A 19,998-nucleotide genomic window follows, 5' to 3' on the forward strand; every position below is an offset into this window, starting at 1 on the left:
TAATAGATCTTGCTAAACACTCATGGCACTCGTTGAATTACAAATAGTGTACCGTTTTCCAAGCTTAAGACCTAAGAACACAGAATATAGCCGATCATCTATGGCGTCTAAATATTTAGCAAGACGGGCTTACCTAAATTCCACGAGGACATGCACTTGCTGTTGAGAAACCAAGATATTGAACAACGAACGTTTGCTTGCCCCGCTGTAACATTCTGATCTCGTTCGTTACCCTTATCTGTTCAGCTCATTTACAAAGTTCAATAAAATGATAACAAGCAACTTCAATCATAAGCAGAATTAACCTGTTATCTCATCTAAACTTAAATTTACAGTTAAAGATAAATGAGAACAAACGACTAAATGTGTATATTCATAGCTACCTTTAAGAACTAAATCCCCTAAACTAAAAGAGAGAATGATATGGGGCAAAATTTTATGCCCTTTTTCTAAAAGAGTTCAAAATCTGAATCAAACTAAATTATAAGCTATTTTATGCCCGAAGGGAGGGAGTGGAGTAGGGAGAGTGACAAGGAGAGTAAATAGAGATGGAGAAGCGAGGGTGACAATGCTAGCCAGCAAAATTAATATGGCCAAATGTTTTACAGAGTAAACATGCTAGAGGTAAAATTGAGCGAGTACCGCTCAGTCGCACTATACAGTAAGACGTCCTCATCTTCGACTGAAACCGAAAGCTCTGAAACCAATTATATTCCCATTCCATTGATTCACTTTCATTCAGGGAGCGTGTTGACCGATTTTCGTGTAATCTCAGAACCAAGTAGTCCCACCACCAAGTGCATCCATGAGTCGAAGATCATAATAATTTGGCAGGCACAGATAGAGGAATGATGCTAATACTAACTTATCGATCCGTTCACAGTCATTTCGGGCGATGATTTTGTTGGTATCAATGGATAGTCGTCCCCGCCCAATTGTTGGTTTTCTGAAGTAACATGCAAGACACTACTGTTGGAGTAACCTTTAGAAGCTGTAGATTTGTTTTCCCTGCGATTTTCCTCATCAGAATTGCTGCTACTGCCATCAGAACTGCTAGGAATAGCAGGATTTGTCTCATGACACTCTTCGACTGAGCTTTTGTTCTCATAAGGCATGCACGAACTTGTTTCGGAAGCGTTTGTTGTCTTCTTACCAGGTAAGACGGCCTGACTCAGTGTGGTACACAAGGAAGCAAGTACACCATCTTTTGGCTTGTGCTTCCTAACCAGTCGTTGCTTCTTAACTATCTCAGGTTCCTCTTGAGGAGCCAACTTCCGCTTATGCCAGAGGACTTCCATTATTTCAATGTCTTTGTCTGAAGTGTCGGGTTGTTTTCTCTGGGGTGGTCTGTAGTCTTCATCGTCTTCATCGTCCTCGTAATCAACTAGACCACCTGACCTAAGACTGAAAAGATAGAACTGCTGTAAGTGTAGAGAATAGAACTTAAAGTGCTTAAAAAGCTATTTCTTTGGGCTTCTTCCAAAAGTGCTTGAGGTAGTATCACATAAAAGTCTTCTTTTTTTTGTTCTTTTTTCAAAATGAGATAGAATGGCAATACCTTACTGGTGGGCAATTTGTAGCAACACCATTGGATAAACCAGGTTGAGATTGTTCGTTCTGTTTTCGAGAAACAGATGCAGATGCAGTATCCTCTTCATCACTGAAACGAGATACATTAATAACAACAACAAGATCCTGATAGAAATGTTATAAATGTCTGAGATAAAGAAAATTGTGTACCTGTCCCCATTGAAATAGTCGTCCTCTTCTTTCTCAGGAGCACGCTCGTCATTTCTTTTTCGAGGATCTGATGTGTTCAAAATGCCTTTCATTTCACAATTTTCAAGGCACTGCAAGCAAAGATATCAGGCGGGGAAAAAAAGAATTTGAAATAAATTGAAGATGGAGCCACTCAAGCAGGATAGTAATTTACCTGATCATATTTAACTTTTAAAGCTTGAATGGAAGACAAATTTTCAAATCGGGACAACTGATTCCAGAAGGAATCAATTATATGTATAACCAATAACTTCAAATTTTCCTGCATGATATACTGGCTTAAATATTTGGCCCTTAAAAAGACAACTGAATTCCAGAAAAAGAGAGATGAAGGAGGGCGGGCATGTACCTTCTTTATATACTCGAGAAGTTCTAAAACAGCAGAATTTAGCAGATTATACCGACTTCCATTAGCAACAAATACATCTATGATAGGTTTGAGAGTGTTATTCTTGACGAAATAATTTATCAGATGTTCATCCTGTAAATTAACCAAGTAAAAGATTTAGATAGATTGTCCATGGTAAATAGTAATGAACTGCCCACTGGAAGAGAGGTGGGGGAAAAAGAGGACAATACCAAAAGAACTATACTATAAGTTTATGAAACAACTACAAGAATTACTAGAAAAAACAACAAGCGAAGTGTTTATAAGCTTTATTTTCAAAAATAAAAAACAAAAAACAAAAATAGTTACGAACACAGGGCATTAGCAACTCTATTGGTTTCATAATTACACATCTACACTTACATGGCGTGAAAGAACAGTACGAATAAATCGAACTGCAGCAACAACCAAGTACTTTTCCTTCCGTTGTGTTAACAACACCACTTTATCTATCATATTATTTTGGAGAAAATTAGACCTGCAATACACGAATAAGAAAATAAGCCATATTGTCTTAAAAATACATATAAATAGATGGTAGTGGAAATTCAATTCCGGTACTTGCACATGAATAGGGCATAAAAATTACTTTATTCTATAAGGGTGTTGAAGCACACAAAAGCAAAGTAATTCGCATATATTCGACAGAATCTCAGGCTTCATGCCATTCGTATCTCCCAGTCTTCCATCGGCGTCTTCAATGTTCTTGCCTGATTGCAAACCTTCTGTAGGACATGATGCTGTTATGATGTCTATTAATTGGCCCAAATGCTTCTCATAGAAAATCTCAACAATTGTATCTCTCTGCAAATAAGAACAGTAGCATATTTCATGACAAATGAGAGAGAATACGATTGAAGCAATTGCAAAAGAAAAAAGAAAAAGAGAGAGGAAACAAGAAAATAATAATCGCTTCTTACATGAAAGTTTTACTGACAAGTTTTTCCAAGATTTCAGCAGAAATATAAGAAAATAGAAATCAGCAATCAAAATGTTACACCTGCGTAAATAAACTCAAATGTGTTGCGACTCAAAATGCAGGCATAATATATCTGTTATGATTAAAAGAAAAAAAAAATGAAGTTTAAAAGGCAAGATATCATAAAGCAGCAACAAACATTTGTATCGAGATGCCCTGATACTTCCTTGCAGTATTGAAAACTGAAAAGAACAATGACGGGACTTTCTAAACATAAGTCAACTATACTAGTGTTAAAATAAAATTGCATAGATTTTACTGCGAGAAAAAGTTAAAAAAGGCACCTGGACTCCAGATGCATAGGTATCCAATAGATTGCGAAGAATTTCAAGAAACTGGCAGTGCATGTTGTCCCCAAAATCTGTTACCATACCTTTAATCTGCAATTAAACAAGTTGTAATAGCAGAGACAAGCTTAATTAATTGAAACTGGCAGTGCATGTTGTCCCCAAAGCATATCTGTGGCACGTCTAATATGTGTCTAAAACTAAAAGAGAAGAAATAAATAACGAATATGTAATTTGGCATGTCGTACATGTGTCCAGAGCGTGTCAGGTCATATCCGTGTCTAACAAATGTCCAATATGGATACTTGGCCTAAAATAGAGTGTTCGTGCTTCATGGAAAAAATTATTTGATCTATAGAAAAGCAATATCACCATTCATGCTTAATCACACAACCTGTATACACTTAAACTAAAAGATTATATTGACTAAATCAAGATTTCCAATGAAGCAGAAAACTCCAATCCTTGATAAACAGATGATTAAAGAACTTCAAGAGCAGCAAAGACACAAACTTGATTCAGAATCTTCACCAAGTTAAAGGAAAATTCTTTCCATAAGAAAAATAAAAACTCTTGATACCCTGTTTTTTTTATCCAGAGTTAAACGAGGAGTGGAACTCTTGATAAAGAATATCTTTGACAACTAATGTTTCCCACTACTTTGACAACTAATGTCAGCAACTAAATTTCCAATCAAGATTGCTCTCATATTTTGAGTTCTCTTAAATTGTCTACACACACTAAAGTGAGAAGAAAAAAATTGATTGTGCATACCAGAAGTCCAAACAGTGGAAATCCTTCCTGTCGAGCAACATGAGTACGCAAAAGATTTGGATCCTGATTCAAGAAAAGAATGAGGATATCTGTCCTGCATTCATAAACCAATATTTTTAACGGGGGAACAAGAAAAATAATGGTGGACTAAGAACTAAATGCAGACAATAGGAAGGTCAAATTATGTCATTCCAGTACTCACCCTGTTAAGACAAGCTTTTTGTCTGGACTCTGTAAGACATCCGTAATGATGTCAAAGATACCTTCATTCATAAGGTCCCTGTAGAAATTGGAGTTTAAGATAAAATAGTCAATAAACTTATGATATTGGAGTTTAAAAATTAATCATGATTGGAACGGTGTCAAATGGATGGAGTATGCCTGTGGCAGGCCTCATTTGGGCCAAAACATGTTTAGTCCATCTATACATCTCTACTTGAGTTCAATGAAACCAGTAGGTAACATATACTTTCACATTAAAATTCAATTATTTACCTGAACAACCGAAGCTGCATTGCCATTTGGAGGCTTTTGCTTACGCTACAAAACTCGCGCAGAAAATAAACCTGAAGCAGTAATGAAATATCAAAACTTTTCTTAAAGGAGATAAAAACCAAGTTCATGAATTAGGGAACTATGAGGAAGGAGAGGGAATCCATTGTGGAGAAGATTTCACAGTATGCAGTATCAAGAATGAATAACATATTACAAATCCAGGCCAGAGAACCCATCGAAACATTAATGCAGAATGGGATATATGATCATACTGCTACAAAAAAGTGCATATATACTTAATGTAACCAATACTCACCAAGTCCTTTTTTGAGTCGTCAGGTGTGGAGGGTGATCTCAACCTAACAAACAATTCCTGAATAAAGGTACTGTCGTCCTTCAAAGAAGAAACAACCTGCAACAGAAGACCACCTTCAGAGAACGACAGTATAAAGGTCAATTAAGCTTGGTCAACATTCTAAATCTTACAAGCACATTGTTGGCATGAATTATGGAATTCAGATTAGCAACCATGGAGTCATCCAACATTCGTGCCAAAACAACATCCTGAAATAGATGGGTAAGCATTCAATGACAAAAGAGGCAGGCAAAGATAAAGTTCAGACGTCAATGACTGTACCTTTAAATAACCAACTCTATATGTCTGATGTATTTTTGACAGAACTGCGGGGCTCTTAATGGGAATAGCCTACAAGATTTGATTGCAAATAGATGAAGGTGTTTGAGAACTAAGTTCCAAATTGTGTCATGCACCCCTCCAGATGTTCCTCACTAAACGAAAATAACACGTAGGTAATATTTACCTCCTTAAATACAACATGCTCTTTCAAGAAATTACGAAATTGCTGAGTATGTGGAACCTCGGGATCGTCTGCATCATACATTATAAAAAATTGATCAAATATTAGTAAATATCAAATAAACTATAATTTTTTTTTTTTTTAGAGGAACAGTTACTTCATTGTTAGATAACATGAAAAGTCCACCAATGTTGGCTTACAAAATTGTACTGAAGGAATGTCTTAACATTATCTTGACTAAATTTTATGTTAGAATGAGACCAACGGGCTGAACAAATGTAACGATCATTTATTTCTCACTCAAAAATTGCATGGACTCCACTGTTAGACATAACAACAGAGTCGCAGATCTACCAAGAGCAAGATAACCAAAACAGCACAGGACAGTCTGCAAATAGCTATTCATAGCAATTACAGCAATATTTTTCAGGCAAGGAGTCCCAAAGTAGAGAACCAAATGTTCCAAGGTGTATATGAATAGCAGTAGACCAATAACTAAATCCATATCAACTACCACAATAACGATGGCTAAAATACGAAATGGTCTCTAATGTCTTCAGTGATCTCCACGTTAGGATACGAGAAAATAATGAAAACCACTTGATACTCCAATTTCAGAAAGAGTTGTTGGACGAGTTTGTTGCAATTATGGTCTTTAACCCCTGGAATTACTACTAATTTTTCCTTCGTATCCTCTTCTCTAATTGGGTCCTTGTTTCTAAGTTTGAGAATATGAGGTTACAATATTTTTTGCTTCAAAATCTCCTTACCTCATTTGCGGGCTGGGAAAGTGAAAGGAAGGTTTCATTTTAAGAAAAAATGAGGATACTCCTGTAGAAATCTAGTGTCAAGATGACGGTAATTTTAGTGAATCTTAGAGGAAGAAAGAGTTGGGTTTAAAGGGAGGTATAAGCTTCTTTTGAGTGAGTGAAAGATATTGGGATAGAAGTCTCCGGTTATGAGTTAAAGAAGGGAACCGCAAAAATTCTATTTGTGAATGAAAACTCACTTTTGAGTGGCAAATGAAGAGAAAATGTGACATCCGAGTAAATGAGGGAAACATGAATGAACCAAGACCACATCCAAATGTGAGGGATCCTGAGGATAGGATAGCTAAGGAAGGCTTAAAAGAATTGAACGTCACTACCTATATCAACAAAGTGCACCTTCCTTTTCGGTGGCTCAATCATACAAACTCTATGGTTGAGCATGCTTTACTTGAAGCAATTCTATGTTTGGTGACCTCCCGAGAATTTTTCTGGGATGCATGTGAGTAAGAAAAAAGCATACTAGAAGGACTTGTGTTCGTATGTGGAAATAGTTTTCACTCTTAAAAGGCAAGGAACATAGGTAACGTGACCATATCACAGGGGATGCAAAAAAATGTTGGACCCATCAGGTACCAAATCCAGATTCCAAATCTTGATATGAATCATGGACATGGGTCATTACAAATGATAGAGCAATACTTGTCTTAGTAAGATGTAGTTTGGGGACGAACAAATGTAGAAGCCAGTGGGCATGTGACACCCAAGTAAAGGAGCGGTAAATGAATGAACTAAGACCACATTTGAATGAGAGGGATCCTGAGGATGAGATAGTTAAGAAAAGCTTAAAAGAATTGAAGTCACTACCTATACCAACAAGGTGCATCTTCCCTTTCAATGGCTTAATCAAATTTCATGGTTAAACGTGCTTTACTTGAAACAATTCTATGTTGGGTGACCTCCTAAGAAAAGCTTAAGAGAAATTGCATGGTACACAAGGTCTGCCTAAAACTGAACGTGATAAAATAGAGCAACAATGAATATAAAAAGTAGAAAGAACACATACAAAACAAATTAATAGGAATGTTCTAAAAAATCAGAGCACAGCCAAAAGTTCTTATTCTCCGAGTATTTGATGACAGACCAAAAAAAATCATTTCGAAGATACATATAACTTGAAAGACAGTGCCCCATTCCAAACAAGACTGAGCAAGTGAAGCAAAATCCACCACAAGCTTAATCGCCCAAAAACACCAATAAAATATTTGACATTGGAAAGAAAAAAATAAAATAAAACAAAAGGTTTTGCATAGAAAAACCTCAAGAAACTAAGTTTCATTAGAAACTCAGCCAATCCTATGTAAACAAAATCAAGGGGACATATGAAAAATTATAAACATGAAGATATTAAGATACAACCAGAAAATATCATAATAAATCATTTACAACAAAAAGGGGCAGAATGGTCTGAAGATCAGGAAGCATACAAAACTACTGAACAAGGGTGGTTAATTAAATGACAACCATGACATATCCAAATACATTATAGACCACAACAGACCAACTTGAACTATGCAAATTCATTCAAGATTGTTTTAAAACACAGAACTTACACTCAAGAGAACCGATAATATCCATAATAAGATCGTCGTGGAATATTTTCTCGAAGATTTGCGGACTGTTGAGTAAAACTAAAAAGTAGGAAGAAAACAAAATAAATTTTATCAGTACCAGCACCACATGAGTTCATGGTAACAAAGAGAAGGAAAAAGTACTGACCAATTCCTCTAACTATTTTAAATATCATGTGAAGACCATCGGAATTTTCCAAATCTTCACAGATTCGGAAAAGGTTCATCAGCTTTCTGAAAAAATCTCGCTGCATTATGACAATAAGTTTTTAGATAGACAAATTTCACAATACTAATCAGAAACTAATCTAGTAACTTGAAACCCAAAAGAAAAGAAAATTCATCGACCCAACAAAAAGAAAGAACGGTGTAGGGCTAAGGAGGATAAGAAATTCTATTTTCACAAATCTCATATTAATTCCTTCTGCTAAATGGTGTAGGGCTAAGGAGGATAAGAAATTCTATTTTCACAAATCTCATATTAATTCCTTCTGCTAAATAAGGGTGGCCTCACGGGAAAAATTTTATAGTGAGTATGGTCAAAGGGAATTTCAAGAACTGTTACTGGTTATCAGTCGCAAGCCTATCAAAATAATTAGGCATCCAAACATGAACTCATTAACATAGGTTATGAAAAATCACAAAGACTTAATCCCAACAACAGATGCAGCTATGTGATTTTGATTTACAATACACTTCACTAAGAATTTTATTTTTAAAAAAATAGGCTTTCCAATCAGAAGCAATTAAAGAAGGGAGTAAAAACCAAACATTTTGGAGTACAATTCCAGAGATAAGTAAACCAAAACTACAGACTTCCACTCAATCCTATTAAGAAATTATAGAGAAACTTATCAAAAAGATCTTTCAGAATCTACCAAACACCACACCTAGACCAGGCAGCTTTCTTACCGCCAACATGCTGCTCTTCAAAATGACATGAACTAACAGCCAAAAGTACCAAATCCACAAAGTTCAAGCTCTTACATCATTCAATAAGAGTTCTGTCAACCTCATTTGATCTGCAATTCCACTCTCAACCACAGTCTACAAAACAAGTATTGATATGTTAAACTAAAGGATTGTACACATTAGTTATTGAACTGTAATATGACAATACATCTAAATGGTTGTTTTTATTTACAATATTTAGAATCCCCAAGGAAAGGTTTTGTTTCTAGTTCAAAACATATATAACCCTCAACCACAATGCATGCACTGCAATAAAGAAGAGATATGGGAAAGAAAGAAAGGCAATCGACACATATGCCAACACCTTAAGTATTAGCGGAAGTGTAGATAGCTCGACAGTAGGAAGCTCCCTTAGCTCACTAGTCACACTATGAAATGTCTCATCTGCAAATACCAACAAAGAAGTCAGATCATCATTCCTCATGCTCATATAGAAGAAGAAATATATTTTGTACATTATTTCCCAACAAACAATACAACATTAAGCACATTTGCAAAAATACAAAAGAAGAAGAAAACTAGGAATAAAAAAATATTCAAGTTTTAACCAATGGTACATGCAGACAGATATCGTTAATAGCTTTTTTGGTAGCTCAGTTAAGAGAATTCGACACAGAAGCCATTCTTCTTCCTCAATTGTTTTTTAACCAAATGACAAGTCTTCAACTCTTTGTTCTTTGAGAAACTTGTAGAAGAAAGGTTCTCCGAACAAAGTTTAATGACAAGTCTTCAACTCTTTGTTCTTTGAGAAACTTGTAGAAGAAAGGTTCTCCGAACAAAGTTTTGAGGGAGGATAAGAGCTAGAGAAGGGAGTTCCATATGACTGAACTTTAAAGGAAGAAAATCAACTAGTCTCATTTATCTTAACCTGACTCCACTATAGTCCATCAAAAACAATGGAAAATGTCTTGTGATCGATGGAGATTGTTCTTTTGAAGTAATTCCAAGATGCTGCAACGGTGAGTTATGTGAGCAAGGTTTTGGAGCCATTATGAGTGGGGTTGACAGGTGAGGGTTGGAAGGTAGAGAAGGGTAGAGAGCATCATGACAGACATCATAGAGACAGAAGTAGAAGAACCCGAAAAATAACATCCAAGTTCAGAAAACTTAGAGACCATTATGTAGATTGTGGTGATTCTAACTGTTTGAAAAATAACATCCAAGTTCAGAAAACTTAGAGACCATTATGTAGATTGTGGTGATTCTAACTGTTTGAATCTTACTGGAGCTTTAAAGATCTCAGGGCCTTGAAGATATAAAATTCTAATACAAAGAGAATGACATAAATGTGACTTAAAAGATCTTAACATATCCATCAAGTAAAATGGTAGGGATTTTACAATGTGCAGATGAACTAATGAGTAGTTTCAAGAACTAAAGGCTACATATGAAGATCATACACACTTACTGCTAAGAGTACTAAACTGGAGATTCCTTTGAACGCTACTGATATTATCCCTGAATAAGGAGCATATTAGAATCAAACTTCAAGCAAAAAAAATATATATAAAGAAAGTAAAATGGGAAGGCTAGTTATCACCAAATGAAAGAGCATCCTGTAGCCTCTTGAAAACTAAGTGCTAGCTCTGTTGAATATTCTGGATCTCTCCACGAAATAATAGTATCTGCAGTTCAAACATTTATTCAAATTTTGTATTCTACATTCAACTCTATAGCCCCTTGGACTCTTGATGTTGGTCTGCTTCTTATTTTTCTTTTCTTTATGAAGAAGAAACATAATATTCCTAACAGGTCTTGATGTTGGTCTGCTTCTTATTTTTCTTTTCTTTATGAAGAAGAAACATAATATTCCTAACAGGGGAAGGGACAATAGCCCACAACCTCCAAACCATGACCAAAATTATTTAAATATTGGTTTATATTGTGTCTAACAAGCTTGACTCAAGGAAAAATTTAAAAATACCTTCTTGCTTCCGATAGATATCATCTGAGCTGATACGATGTAGAAGTAAAGTCTCGTTGTCTTCTTCATCAATGACAAACAACCCCAACTCCTCTGATCTCTATCATAATAACATATAAGTAACAAACTTCTTCATCAATGACAAACAACCCCAACTCCTCTGATCTCTATCATAATAACATATAAGTAACAAACTAAATAAGCCAAATGAAAGATTCTTTGATGACTACAAATTTTATGAGAAAATGTAGTGCAGTTGTATAATCCCTTCATTGTTTCAGAAACATCAATCAGATCAAGAAGTCAGACAAACCTCCATATAGTTGTATAATCCCTTCATTGTTTCAGAAACATCAATCAGATCAAGAAGTCAGACAAACCTCCATATAGTCCACAGTGACATGGCCTGTTCCTTGGTCATCCCACTTGCCATCATCATTCAACCGGTAAACCTTAACACGCTGAAAAAATGTTTTCAAAATTTTTAATTAATTATTATTTAATTGTTTATCAGGTGCCCGACAGTCGCTGAAAAAATGTTTTCAAAATTTTTAATTAATTATTATTTAATTGTTTATCAGGTGCCCGACAGTCAGACATCTTAGACAATAAGACCTCAACAATACTGAAAGGAACAAAAAAAACAACAATGCATGTACACCATTCGAATATATGCGCCAAAAGGCCATATCGCATTTCAAATTGAAATATACATCCATAATTTTTTTTATAAGAAGCAGAGAGGATTGTATAAGGGCCATAAAAGCATACAACCTAAGGGTCCATAATTTTTTTTATAAGAAGCAGAGAGGATTGTATAAGGGCCATAAAAGCATACAACCTAAGGGTGAGGTAGAAAAAACGAATTTCTAGTATTCAAGGAGAGGCTGTAAATACAAAAGAAGTCTATGGGCTGAACCCCACCAAGAAGCCAAATGCTGTATACTATGGACAATGAATCTTCTTGAACTCAAATTATACTCAGACTTGTGTGAACTCAATGATCATTGATTTTCCCAATCATCTTCAAACCAAACAACAAAAAATCCATTACGGCTCGACTTGCTCCTTTCCCAAGTTAAAACCCTAGGCTCTCATTCTTCACCTCATAATGAAAAGAAAAATTAAAAACTTATGTGCAATATGACACTCATATCATGGGGGAATGGGCTCCTATAATGAAAAGAAAAATTAAAAACTTATGTGCAATATGACACTCATATCATGGGGGAATGGGCTCCTGATACTGGATTATCAAATATGACACCCAGTATTTTATAAAAAAATTAAAAAATTAAAAAAAAGAAAGGAACAACAAGGCAATGATAGGTAAAGTTGTATCAGGCCACTATAGCTAAACAATGCAAATCTAAAGAAGAACAACAAAACTTAAGCCAAGAAAGACAAAAAATGAGTGAAGAGATGAGTTGAGCTACAAAGGGCAATGCAAGAGGAAGAGTAAAGGTAAAGACAAAAAATGAGTGAAGAGATGAGTTGAGCTACAAAGGGCAATGCAAGAGGAAGAGTAAAGGTAGAGTGTCATTTGTCTCGACATATTGACAAGGTTAAAATTGAAAATGTTGGCATCACAATAACCCAATTGCCATCTACATTTGTCGCATTATTGCCAAAGGAGTATCTCTAAAGAGAAATTTCAGGAAACAATGTTCGTTGCTTAAACGAATATCCTTTTTGATGCCTCCAACGGAAAAATGCTCCGAGAAAAAGAAAACAAAACGTAACTAAGCATTCATCAACTATAACACTCTCCCATCTTCACTACCACAAATAGCATACAAAATTCAACCAACGACAATTAATTACGTTACTCAAAACCCTGATTAAGCAAAATACAAACTTTGGAAAGTGCCAACATATCTCCCCACACAAAAACAATCCAAACCGCATGCAAAAAGCTATAGCACTGAAAAGAAAAAACCCAAATTAAATCGTAGTAAAAATTTATAGTTCATATTAAAGGAAATTCTTTCACGACGCAGAATAGCAGAAGCAATAAACTAACATCCAAACTAAAATACTGAAAGATCAAGCTCAAGCTCCAAAACGAGTAAATTGAAGTTGAATAGCCATAGGCCGAAGTAAAGCTAATCAGTTAAGTATATGAAAGCTGACCTGCATGGAATTGGAGCTGGTCTGTGACCTATCCAGCCCGCCCATTTGTAAAAGACTGGGTCGGAGTATCAAATTGGAGGGAATTGAATGGGGAAAGGGGAAATTCGGTTCAGAGCAGGAGGAGAGATGAGAGGAAACTGAAAGAGAAGAAAATACTTGGACGGGGAGAGGGATCGATACAAAACCCTAGAAACAGCTGTAGACGACGGAAGAAGCAGTGTGAAGCTTCCCAACTCTCTCTCCCTCCTCCCTCCTCCCTCCCTCCCTCTTTCTCTCTCCTCTTTTTTAGAATTATAATTTTGTGGCAGTGCAGGCCGAACTATTACGGCGCCAAGTTTTCTTTTTTCTTTTTCTTTTCTAATGGAAAATATTTATTTTGATTGAATTACTTTAATTTTTTATTAAATAATAAAAATATCTCAAACCTTATAAAAAAATATTCTAAAATCTAAAAAAAGAAAAAAACAAAACTATCTCAATTTTGAATTAAATTAAAATAGTTATATTCTGTTTTAAAAATATTCATGAACTTTAAAAAAAAGAGTCGTTGGGTCCCATGGCATTAGTGGAAGAATCGAATATGACTGGCTCGCACGTGAGAAAAAAAATAGCACGTGGTAAAATTGGAGGGTGAAAATTCCCTCCAATCATTGGCGGCCACTCGGAGGATTACAAGGAATAACAAACGATGTTTGGTTTTGGGCTTTGGGAGGGTTCGTGTGAATGTAGGTGGGTTTGGTATCTCATTCTCTCATTTAGTAATTATTTATTTGATGCATTTTTTAATTTTAAAAACAACTTTCTTTTAAAATATATATTTTTTTTCTTCTTATTAAATAAACTATTTTTTTTAATTTGGGTTAAATTATCCTGACCAATCAAATTGCTCATCCAACTGGAATTTAAATATCTCTTGTTTTTTTTTTTGTTATACTCATCTATAATATAATATATTATTATTATATTAATAATTATAATATTATAAAGTTAATTTTCATAATAATTTTAAATTGACAGAATTTTTCTATTTTCTTAAAATAAAAAAATTTATAACCAAACTTAACTTTTATGATTTGGATTTACCAATCGAGTTATTTATCAACATTCTGTAGTTATTGAATATTATAAAAAAATTATCAACCATTAATAATTAATTATTAATTTATTTATTATTTTTTAAACTTTTTCTTTAACCAGATTTTTTTAATAATGTTCTAATCATCAAAACTAAATTAATAACATGTTAAATCAATAATTAAAATCTCATAAATAAATTTAATATCAAATAGTAACCGTATAAAATATATAGTAGAATTGAATTAGACGGTGGATTATCTTCTAACAGATTCATCCAACTTTATTTTTATTTAAAAAAAATAAATATAACTTAAAAAAAGATGAAATCAATTTATAATTTTGATAATTTGAATTATTTGAATCATAAAACCATACAAACACGCTAAAATGTTTTTTTTTTTCCTAATAAAATTTAAATAGAAAGGAAGAGCCGTTTTGTTTTTGGTTTTGTATGGAGTATTTTTGGGTGGCCGAAATATTTATTTAAAATTAATATTATGCTTATATAAATAAAGGAACTAAATTATTTGAATCTGGAAATTATGACCCGTGAGTTCGAGGTGGGGAGCCAATTGCAAAAAAATAATTGAAATAAAATTATTTTTTTTAGTTTAAATAAATAAATAATTTATGAATTCGATTAATGGATTTTATTCAATTATGAGTTNAAACAAAAAAAAAAAAAAAAAAAAAAAAAAAAAAAAAAACTTAACTTAATAATTATTTTTAAATTATTTATTTTTCAACAACTCAATAACTTTTTAAATATTTAAAATGTAATTTTAGTATATAAACCATAAAAAATTCAATAATTCCGAGGAACCCAACTAAAATATTTGTATATTTTTATAGTGGGATTGGATCAAATTAGATTAATTATTTATTTGGATTTAAAATTAAATTGAGTTTAAATAATATTTCGATCCATACCAAATCAACTTATTAACCAGTTAATTCATTACCATATATATTAAATCGATTCATATTTTCAAAATTTAAGAAAATTAATTTATATCGAAATTCTCCTTTAAAATTTGTTTTCCTTTTCCATAACAATTTGTCATTTCCCAAATAACAAGAAATATATACTAGTTATTTTGATTTTTTTTAAATATTTTCAATTAAAATTTAATTAATTGCGATATTAACAACAATTTAATAATTTTAAACTCTATTGTTATAATTGAACTAAAAAAACTTTATTACTTTCTTTTTTTTATTTTCATTTATTTAGTAATATTAGTTTATTCGAATTAGATTATTTAAGTAAACATAAAATAAAAAGTGATTTTTGATAATAAAAAAAGAAAAGAAAAGAAAAAAAAGTATATAAATAAATATATATATATATATAAATATATATATATAGAATTCAGCGCGTAGGCAATAGACAGACCGGCGAAATGGACAGAAAAGGAAAAATCCGATCAATCACAGAGTCAAATTCACGTATCTTCTCCAGCCGTCCGATGACTTCTCTCTCTACAGGCTTTTGGAGCTATAAATACCTCTCATCCACCGCTTTTCTATCCCCACGGTTCCGTCTGCCATTTATCTATAGGGAGAGAAACAGATACAGAGAGAGAGAGAGAACTCTGTTTCTGAGTTATGGCTAGAGCCAGAGATATCGACGATCTGCCGAAGAACGACGCCAACTATACCGCCTTAACGCCGTTGTGGTTTCTCGAGAGAGCCGCCTTGGTTCATCCTTCCAGATTATCGGTCGTCCATGGATCTCGCCGCTACAACTGGCTTCAGACTTACCAACGCTGTCGCCGTTTGGCTTCTGCTCTTTCGAACCGCTCCATCGGCGCCGGAGATACGGTACTTCTTATTATTTCCACTCGCTCTCTGTTTTTTTTTTTTTTTTTTTTTTTATTTTAAAATCTTGTTAACTGTCTGTGAGTGTAATTCGTCTGTCTGGATTTGGCGGTGGTGGTGGTTGTTGAATCGTTGGACTCGGTGAGTGGAAAGTAATTGCTGGATGAATCGGTTTTTGTGTGGTTTCCTTTTTGGTCTTAAAACTCAACTCGATCAGGAGAATTATCGGAATAGATTCTGAAGAGTGATACGTTTATGGCATATAGTGATGAAGTATTTATTGGTCGAGTTTTAGCCTTGCCACGCTTGCGTACTGTATGATTTGGAAAACCAGAAGCTGTAAGCGTTAATCGCACTCAATAAAGCTTGGGGTTGGGATCTTCTAGTTTTTGTTGGCTCATAATATATGATATGATCACTGAAGCTTTTTTCAGGCTATTGTTCTTCGAAATGGCAGTGTTCTTGTTGATTATTTCATATGATCACTGAAGCTTTTTTCAGGCTATTGTTCTTCGAAATGGCAGTGTTCTTGTTGATTATTTCAGAAATTCATCTCATTAAATTCTATAGGATTACGATACCACGAAGAGTCGATTGCGTTTCACGCGTGTTCTATAGGATTCCAATTATGCCTCGCTGCTTTAAGAGCAAAGTCGATTACGTTACTTTAAAGTTCCTGAGATAGGATTCCAATTATGCCTCGCTGCTTTAAGAGCAAAGTCGATTACGTTACTTTAAAGTTCCTGAGCGGAATTCCGGGGGTTCTTTAATCTGTTTAATACGTTATCTTGGAAATTCATTATTTTAAAATCTCTTCGATATGTTGTCTTGGGAATTTGTTGATGTTATCTGAAAGAAAATTGATTGTTTTTTTAGATCTCTTCGATATGTTGTCTTGGGAATTTGTTGATGTTATCTGAAAGAAAATTGATTGTTTTTTTAGGTGGCAATAATTGCTCCAAACATACCGGCTATCTATGAAGCTCATTTTGGAGTTCCCATGGCTGGTGCTGTTCTGAATTGTGTTAATATTCGTTTAAATGCACAAACAATTTCATTTCTTCTCGGTCACTCATCATCTGCAGTTGTTATGGTGGATCAAGAGTTTTTTCCCTTAGCAGAAGAAGCTTTGAATATCCTAGCTGAAAAAGGCCGTGGGCAGTACAAGCCACCACTTCTAATTGTAATTGGTGATGAAAGCTGTGATCCCGAGGCACTGAAATATGCTTTATCGAAAGGGGCCATTGAATACGAGAAATTCTTGGAAACAGGCAATCCTGAGTATGCTTGGAAACCACCAGAAGATGAGTGGCAGAGCATTGCTCTTGGCTATACGTCTGGCACAACTTCAAGTCCTAAAGGGGTGGTTTTGAGCCACCGAGGGGCATATGTCATGTCTTTGAGTGTAGGCTTAGCGTGGGGGATGAATGATGGAGCTATTTATCTTTGGACCCTGCCAATGTTCCATTGCAATGGTTGGTGTTACACATGGGCACTAGCTGCTTTCTGTGGGACAAGTATATGCCTCCGACAGGTATTAACATTGGTGTTACACATGGGCACTAGCTGCTTTCTGTGGGACAAGTATATGCCTCCGACAGGTATTAACAAGAAATCTTTTTGAACCATTTTACGATTATTGAATAGTTCCTTGTATGCTAAATCCTAACGACAATAGATTGAACTAAAACGGAAACATTAAGAAGGTTTTTTTCATTCGATCTTACGAAACTCCTCTTTGAGGCGGCTCATAATTTTTATGGTTCATCATAGAACAACTTTTCAAATGCTCAAAAACACTTTTATTCACAACTTTTCAGCTCTTTCCCCTTCAGAAATGAACAACTTTTCAAATGCTCAAAAACACTTTTATTCACAACTTTTCAGCTCTTTCCCCTTCAGAAATTCAATGACCAACACATTTTTGTGGCTTTCTAAATGCTGTCATGTTATGATTCTTCTTGATAGCTAGCAGCTTTTTCCTTTTGGTTGTTGTTACAGGTCACAGCCAAGGCAGTTTATTCAGCCATAGCCAAACATAAAGTAACACACTTTTGTGCAGCACCTGTGGTTCTTAACACTATTGTCAATGCCCCTAAAGAAGACACTATCCTTCCCCTTCCCCATGTCGTCCATGCAATGACAGCAGGCGCTGCTCCACCTCCTTCTGTATTATATCCTTCCCCTTCCCCATGTCGTCCATGCAATGACAGCAGGCGCTGCTCCACCTCCTTCTGTATTATACGCAATGTCCCAGAAGGGCTTCCGCGTCACTCACACCTATGGCCTATCCGAAACCTATGGGCCATCCACAGTATGCGCATGGAAACCAGAGTGGGACCAATTGCCTCCCGAAGCCCAAGCGCGAATGACCATCCACAGTATGCGCATGGAAACCAGAGTGGGACCAATTGCCTCCCGAAGCCCAAGCGCGAATGAACGCTCGTCAAGGCGTACGATACATAGCATTGGAGGGGTTAGACGTTGTCAACACTCAAACAATGCAACCCGTCCCTTGTGATGGAAAAACTGTCGGAGAGATCGTAATGCGTGGAAACGCTGTTATGAAAGGCTACTTAAAGAACCCGAAAGCAAACGAAGAGGCCTTTGCAAATGGGTGGTTCCACTCAGGCGATCTCGGCGTGAAACACCCAGATGGTTACATAGAAGTGAAAGACAGATCAAAGGACATCATCATTTCTGGAGGCGAGAACATCAGCAGTGTGGAGATAGAGAACACTCTGTACCAGCACCCGGCGGTGCTGGAGGCGTCTGTTGTAGCTAGAGCAGACGAACGGTGGGGAGAATCTCCTTGCGCATTTGTGGCGTTGAAGGTGAAGATAGATAAGGATAAGGAGCGGGAAATGGGTGAGGATATCATGAAGTTTTGCAAGGCGAGGATGCCAGCTTACTGGGTCCCGAAATCTGTGGTGTTTGGGGAGCTGCCAAAAACAGCAACAGGGAAGATTCAAAAGAATCTGCTGAGAGCGAAGGCGAAGGAGATGGGGCCTGTTAAGATCAGCAAGTTGTAAGGAAGTGTGATCGGCTGCTGCTGCTTCTGTAGGTACTTCGAGTATGTATTCTATGAGTATGCATTGTATTTTACAGGTCAGAAACAGAGTATACAAATACTTCGTTCTTCTAATATAGATTCACTGCTACTGAGATTTGTTTGAGTCACTTCAAATTGTCTTTAGCCAATGTTGTTTTATTCATATGCTTTCAACGCTTTTTATTATTATTACTACCTTTTTTTTTAGTCGTTGATTGCAGCGAGAGAAAATTGGAGGGTTTAGAGAGAGAGAAAATCGGTATCGTACCGAAAATTTTCATTTGATTTTGTTTGGCTAAATTAATAAAAATATTTTTAAATTTTATACTTCTATTAAATAATTTTTAAAAGTTTTAATGAAAATTTGTTATTATTTTATTTCAAAAATAACCTTCCACTTTACAATTTAATAATTACTAATAAAAATACTAATTATAGATATTTTTATAAAAGTCGAAGGTATTAATAACAATTTATAAAGTTCAATGATCTTTTTGAAATATGATATAACTTTCTTGGAGTATTTTTATTTTTTATTTTTAAATTAATAGTATAAACAAAACTTTTAAACTCATAAATATTTAAAAAATAATTTTGAGAGGTATAAAAAGATATTTTTGAAACTATTTTGAAATATTATTTTTGAAACAAATTATTAACAAATATTTTTAAGTTTTAAAGGGTAATTGCATTTGTTATTATTATTATTATTATTTTCGGTTCAACTTGATGTTTTATCAGCTACGGATTAGGTAAATGTTGCTTCTCGAGTAAAAACCAGCCATCCCGGTTTAGAGTTCGTTCCGTCCGATATATATATAAAAACGAAGTGACCAGCGCGCCTCGGCTCAGTTTCGAGAAGGCCATGAAAGGGCTTCATTCTTCGGGTCTCAGGGCGACGCCTGTTCTAAGAAATCGACCTCAAGAAGCTTACTCCACGATTAACGAGTATCGGAGACAAAACCCTTCGAATGCAGTCCACAGAACTTCAAAACACAGCCCCTTAAACAACACTGAAGGGCCTTCAAGAGGTAATCCTTACCCACTAATTAGTCAATTAGAGAATACCAGCTTGATTCGGCACCCCACTCGTGAACATAG

At 35.0% G+C, this 19,998-nt stretch overlaps 2 protein-coding genes across 3 annotated transcripts; one reads left to right on the forward strand and one right to left on the reverse strand.

Annotated features, from left to right (window-relative positions):
* Window positions 1-346: 346 nt before the first annotated feature.
* Window positions 347-13,235, reverse strand: LOC111470882 (serine/threonine-protein phosphatase 4 regulatory subunit 3-like). 2 transcript variants are annotated; one of them, XM_023116535.1, is made up of 24 exons: window positions 12,948-13,235; window positions 11,195-11,275; window positions 10,815-10,914; window positions 10,431-10,515; window positions 10,299-10,348; window positions 9,195-9,274; window positions 8,906-8,965; window positions 8,067-8,166; window positions 7,901-7,978; window positions 5,524-5,591; window positions 5,340-5,408; window positions 5,189-5,266; window positions 5,019-5,114; window positions 4,703-4,773; window positions 4,410-4,487; window positions 4,208-4,301; window positions 3,431-3,526; window positions 2,757-2,971; window positions 2,531-2,645; window positions 2,129-2,260; window positions 1,934-2,041; window positions 1,741-1,850; window positions 1,559-1,660; window positions 347-1,404 (listed from the first exon to the last, which is right to left on the reverse strand). In XM_023116535.1, exons 1-24 carry the CDS (start codon window positions 12,990-12,992, stop codon window positions 861-863), a joined length of 2,655 nt encoding a protein of 884 aa, XP_022972303.1. In that variant the 5' UTR covers window positions 12,993-13,235; the 3' UTR covers window positions 347-860. The 2 variants fall into 2 exon arrangements, with proteins under 2 accessions (XP_022972303.1, XP_022972304.1); XM_023116536.1 differs by lacking the exons at window positions 9,195-9,274; window positions 10,299-10,348; window positions 10,431-10,515; ... (1 more) ...; window positions 11,195-11,275; window positions 12,948-13,235 and having other exon boundaries at window positions 8,831-8,945.
* A 2,224-nt stretch (window positions 13,236-15,459) lies between these two features.
* LOC111470789 (acetate/butyrate--CoA ligase AAE7, peroxisomal-like) lies at window positions 15,460-19,072 on the forward strand. The gene is made up of 5 exons (XM_023116409.1): window positions 15,460-15,848; window positions 16,789-17,379; window positions 17,847-17,994; window positions 18,062-18,186; window positions 18,254-19,072. Exons 1-5 carry the CDS (start codon window positions 15,633-15,635, stop codon window positions 18,875-18,877), a joined length of 1,704 nt encoding a protein of 567 aa, XP_022972177.1. The 5' UTR covers window positions 15,460-15,632; the 3' UTR covers window positions 18,878-19,072.
* The last annotated feature ends 926 nt before the right edge of the window (window positions 19,073-19,998 follow it).

Source organism: Cucurbita maxima, unplaced genomic scaffold, assembly GCF_002738345.1.
Source record: "Cucurbita maxima cultivar Rimu unplaced genomic scaffold, Cmax_1.0 Cma_Scf00047, whole genome shotgun sequence".
Taxonomy (NCBI): domain Eukaryota; kingdom Viridiplantae; phylum Streptophyta; class Magnoliopsida; order Cucurbitales; family Cucurbitaceae; genus Cucurbita; species Cucurbita maxima.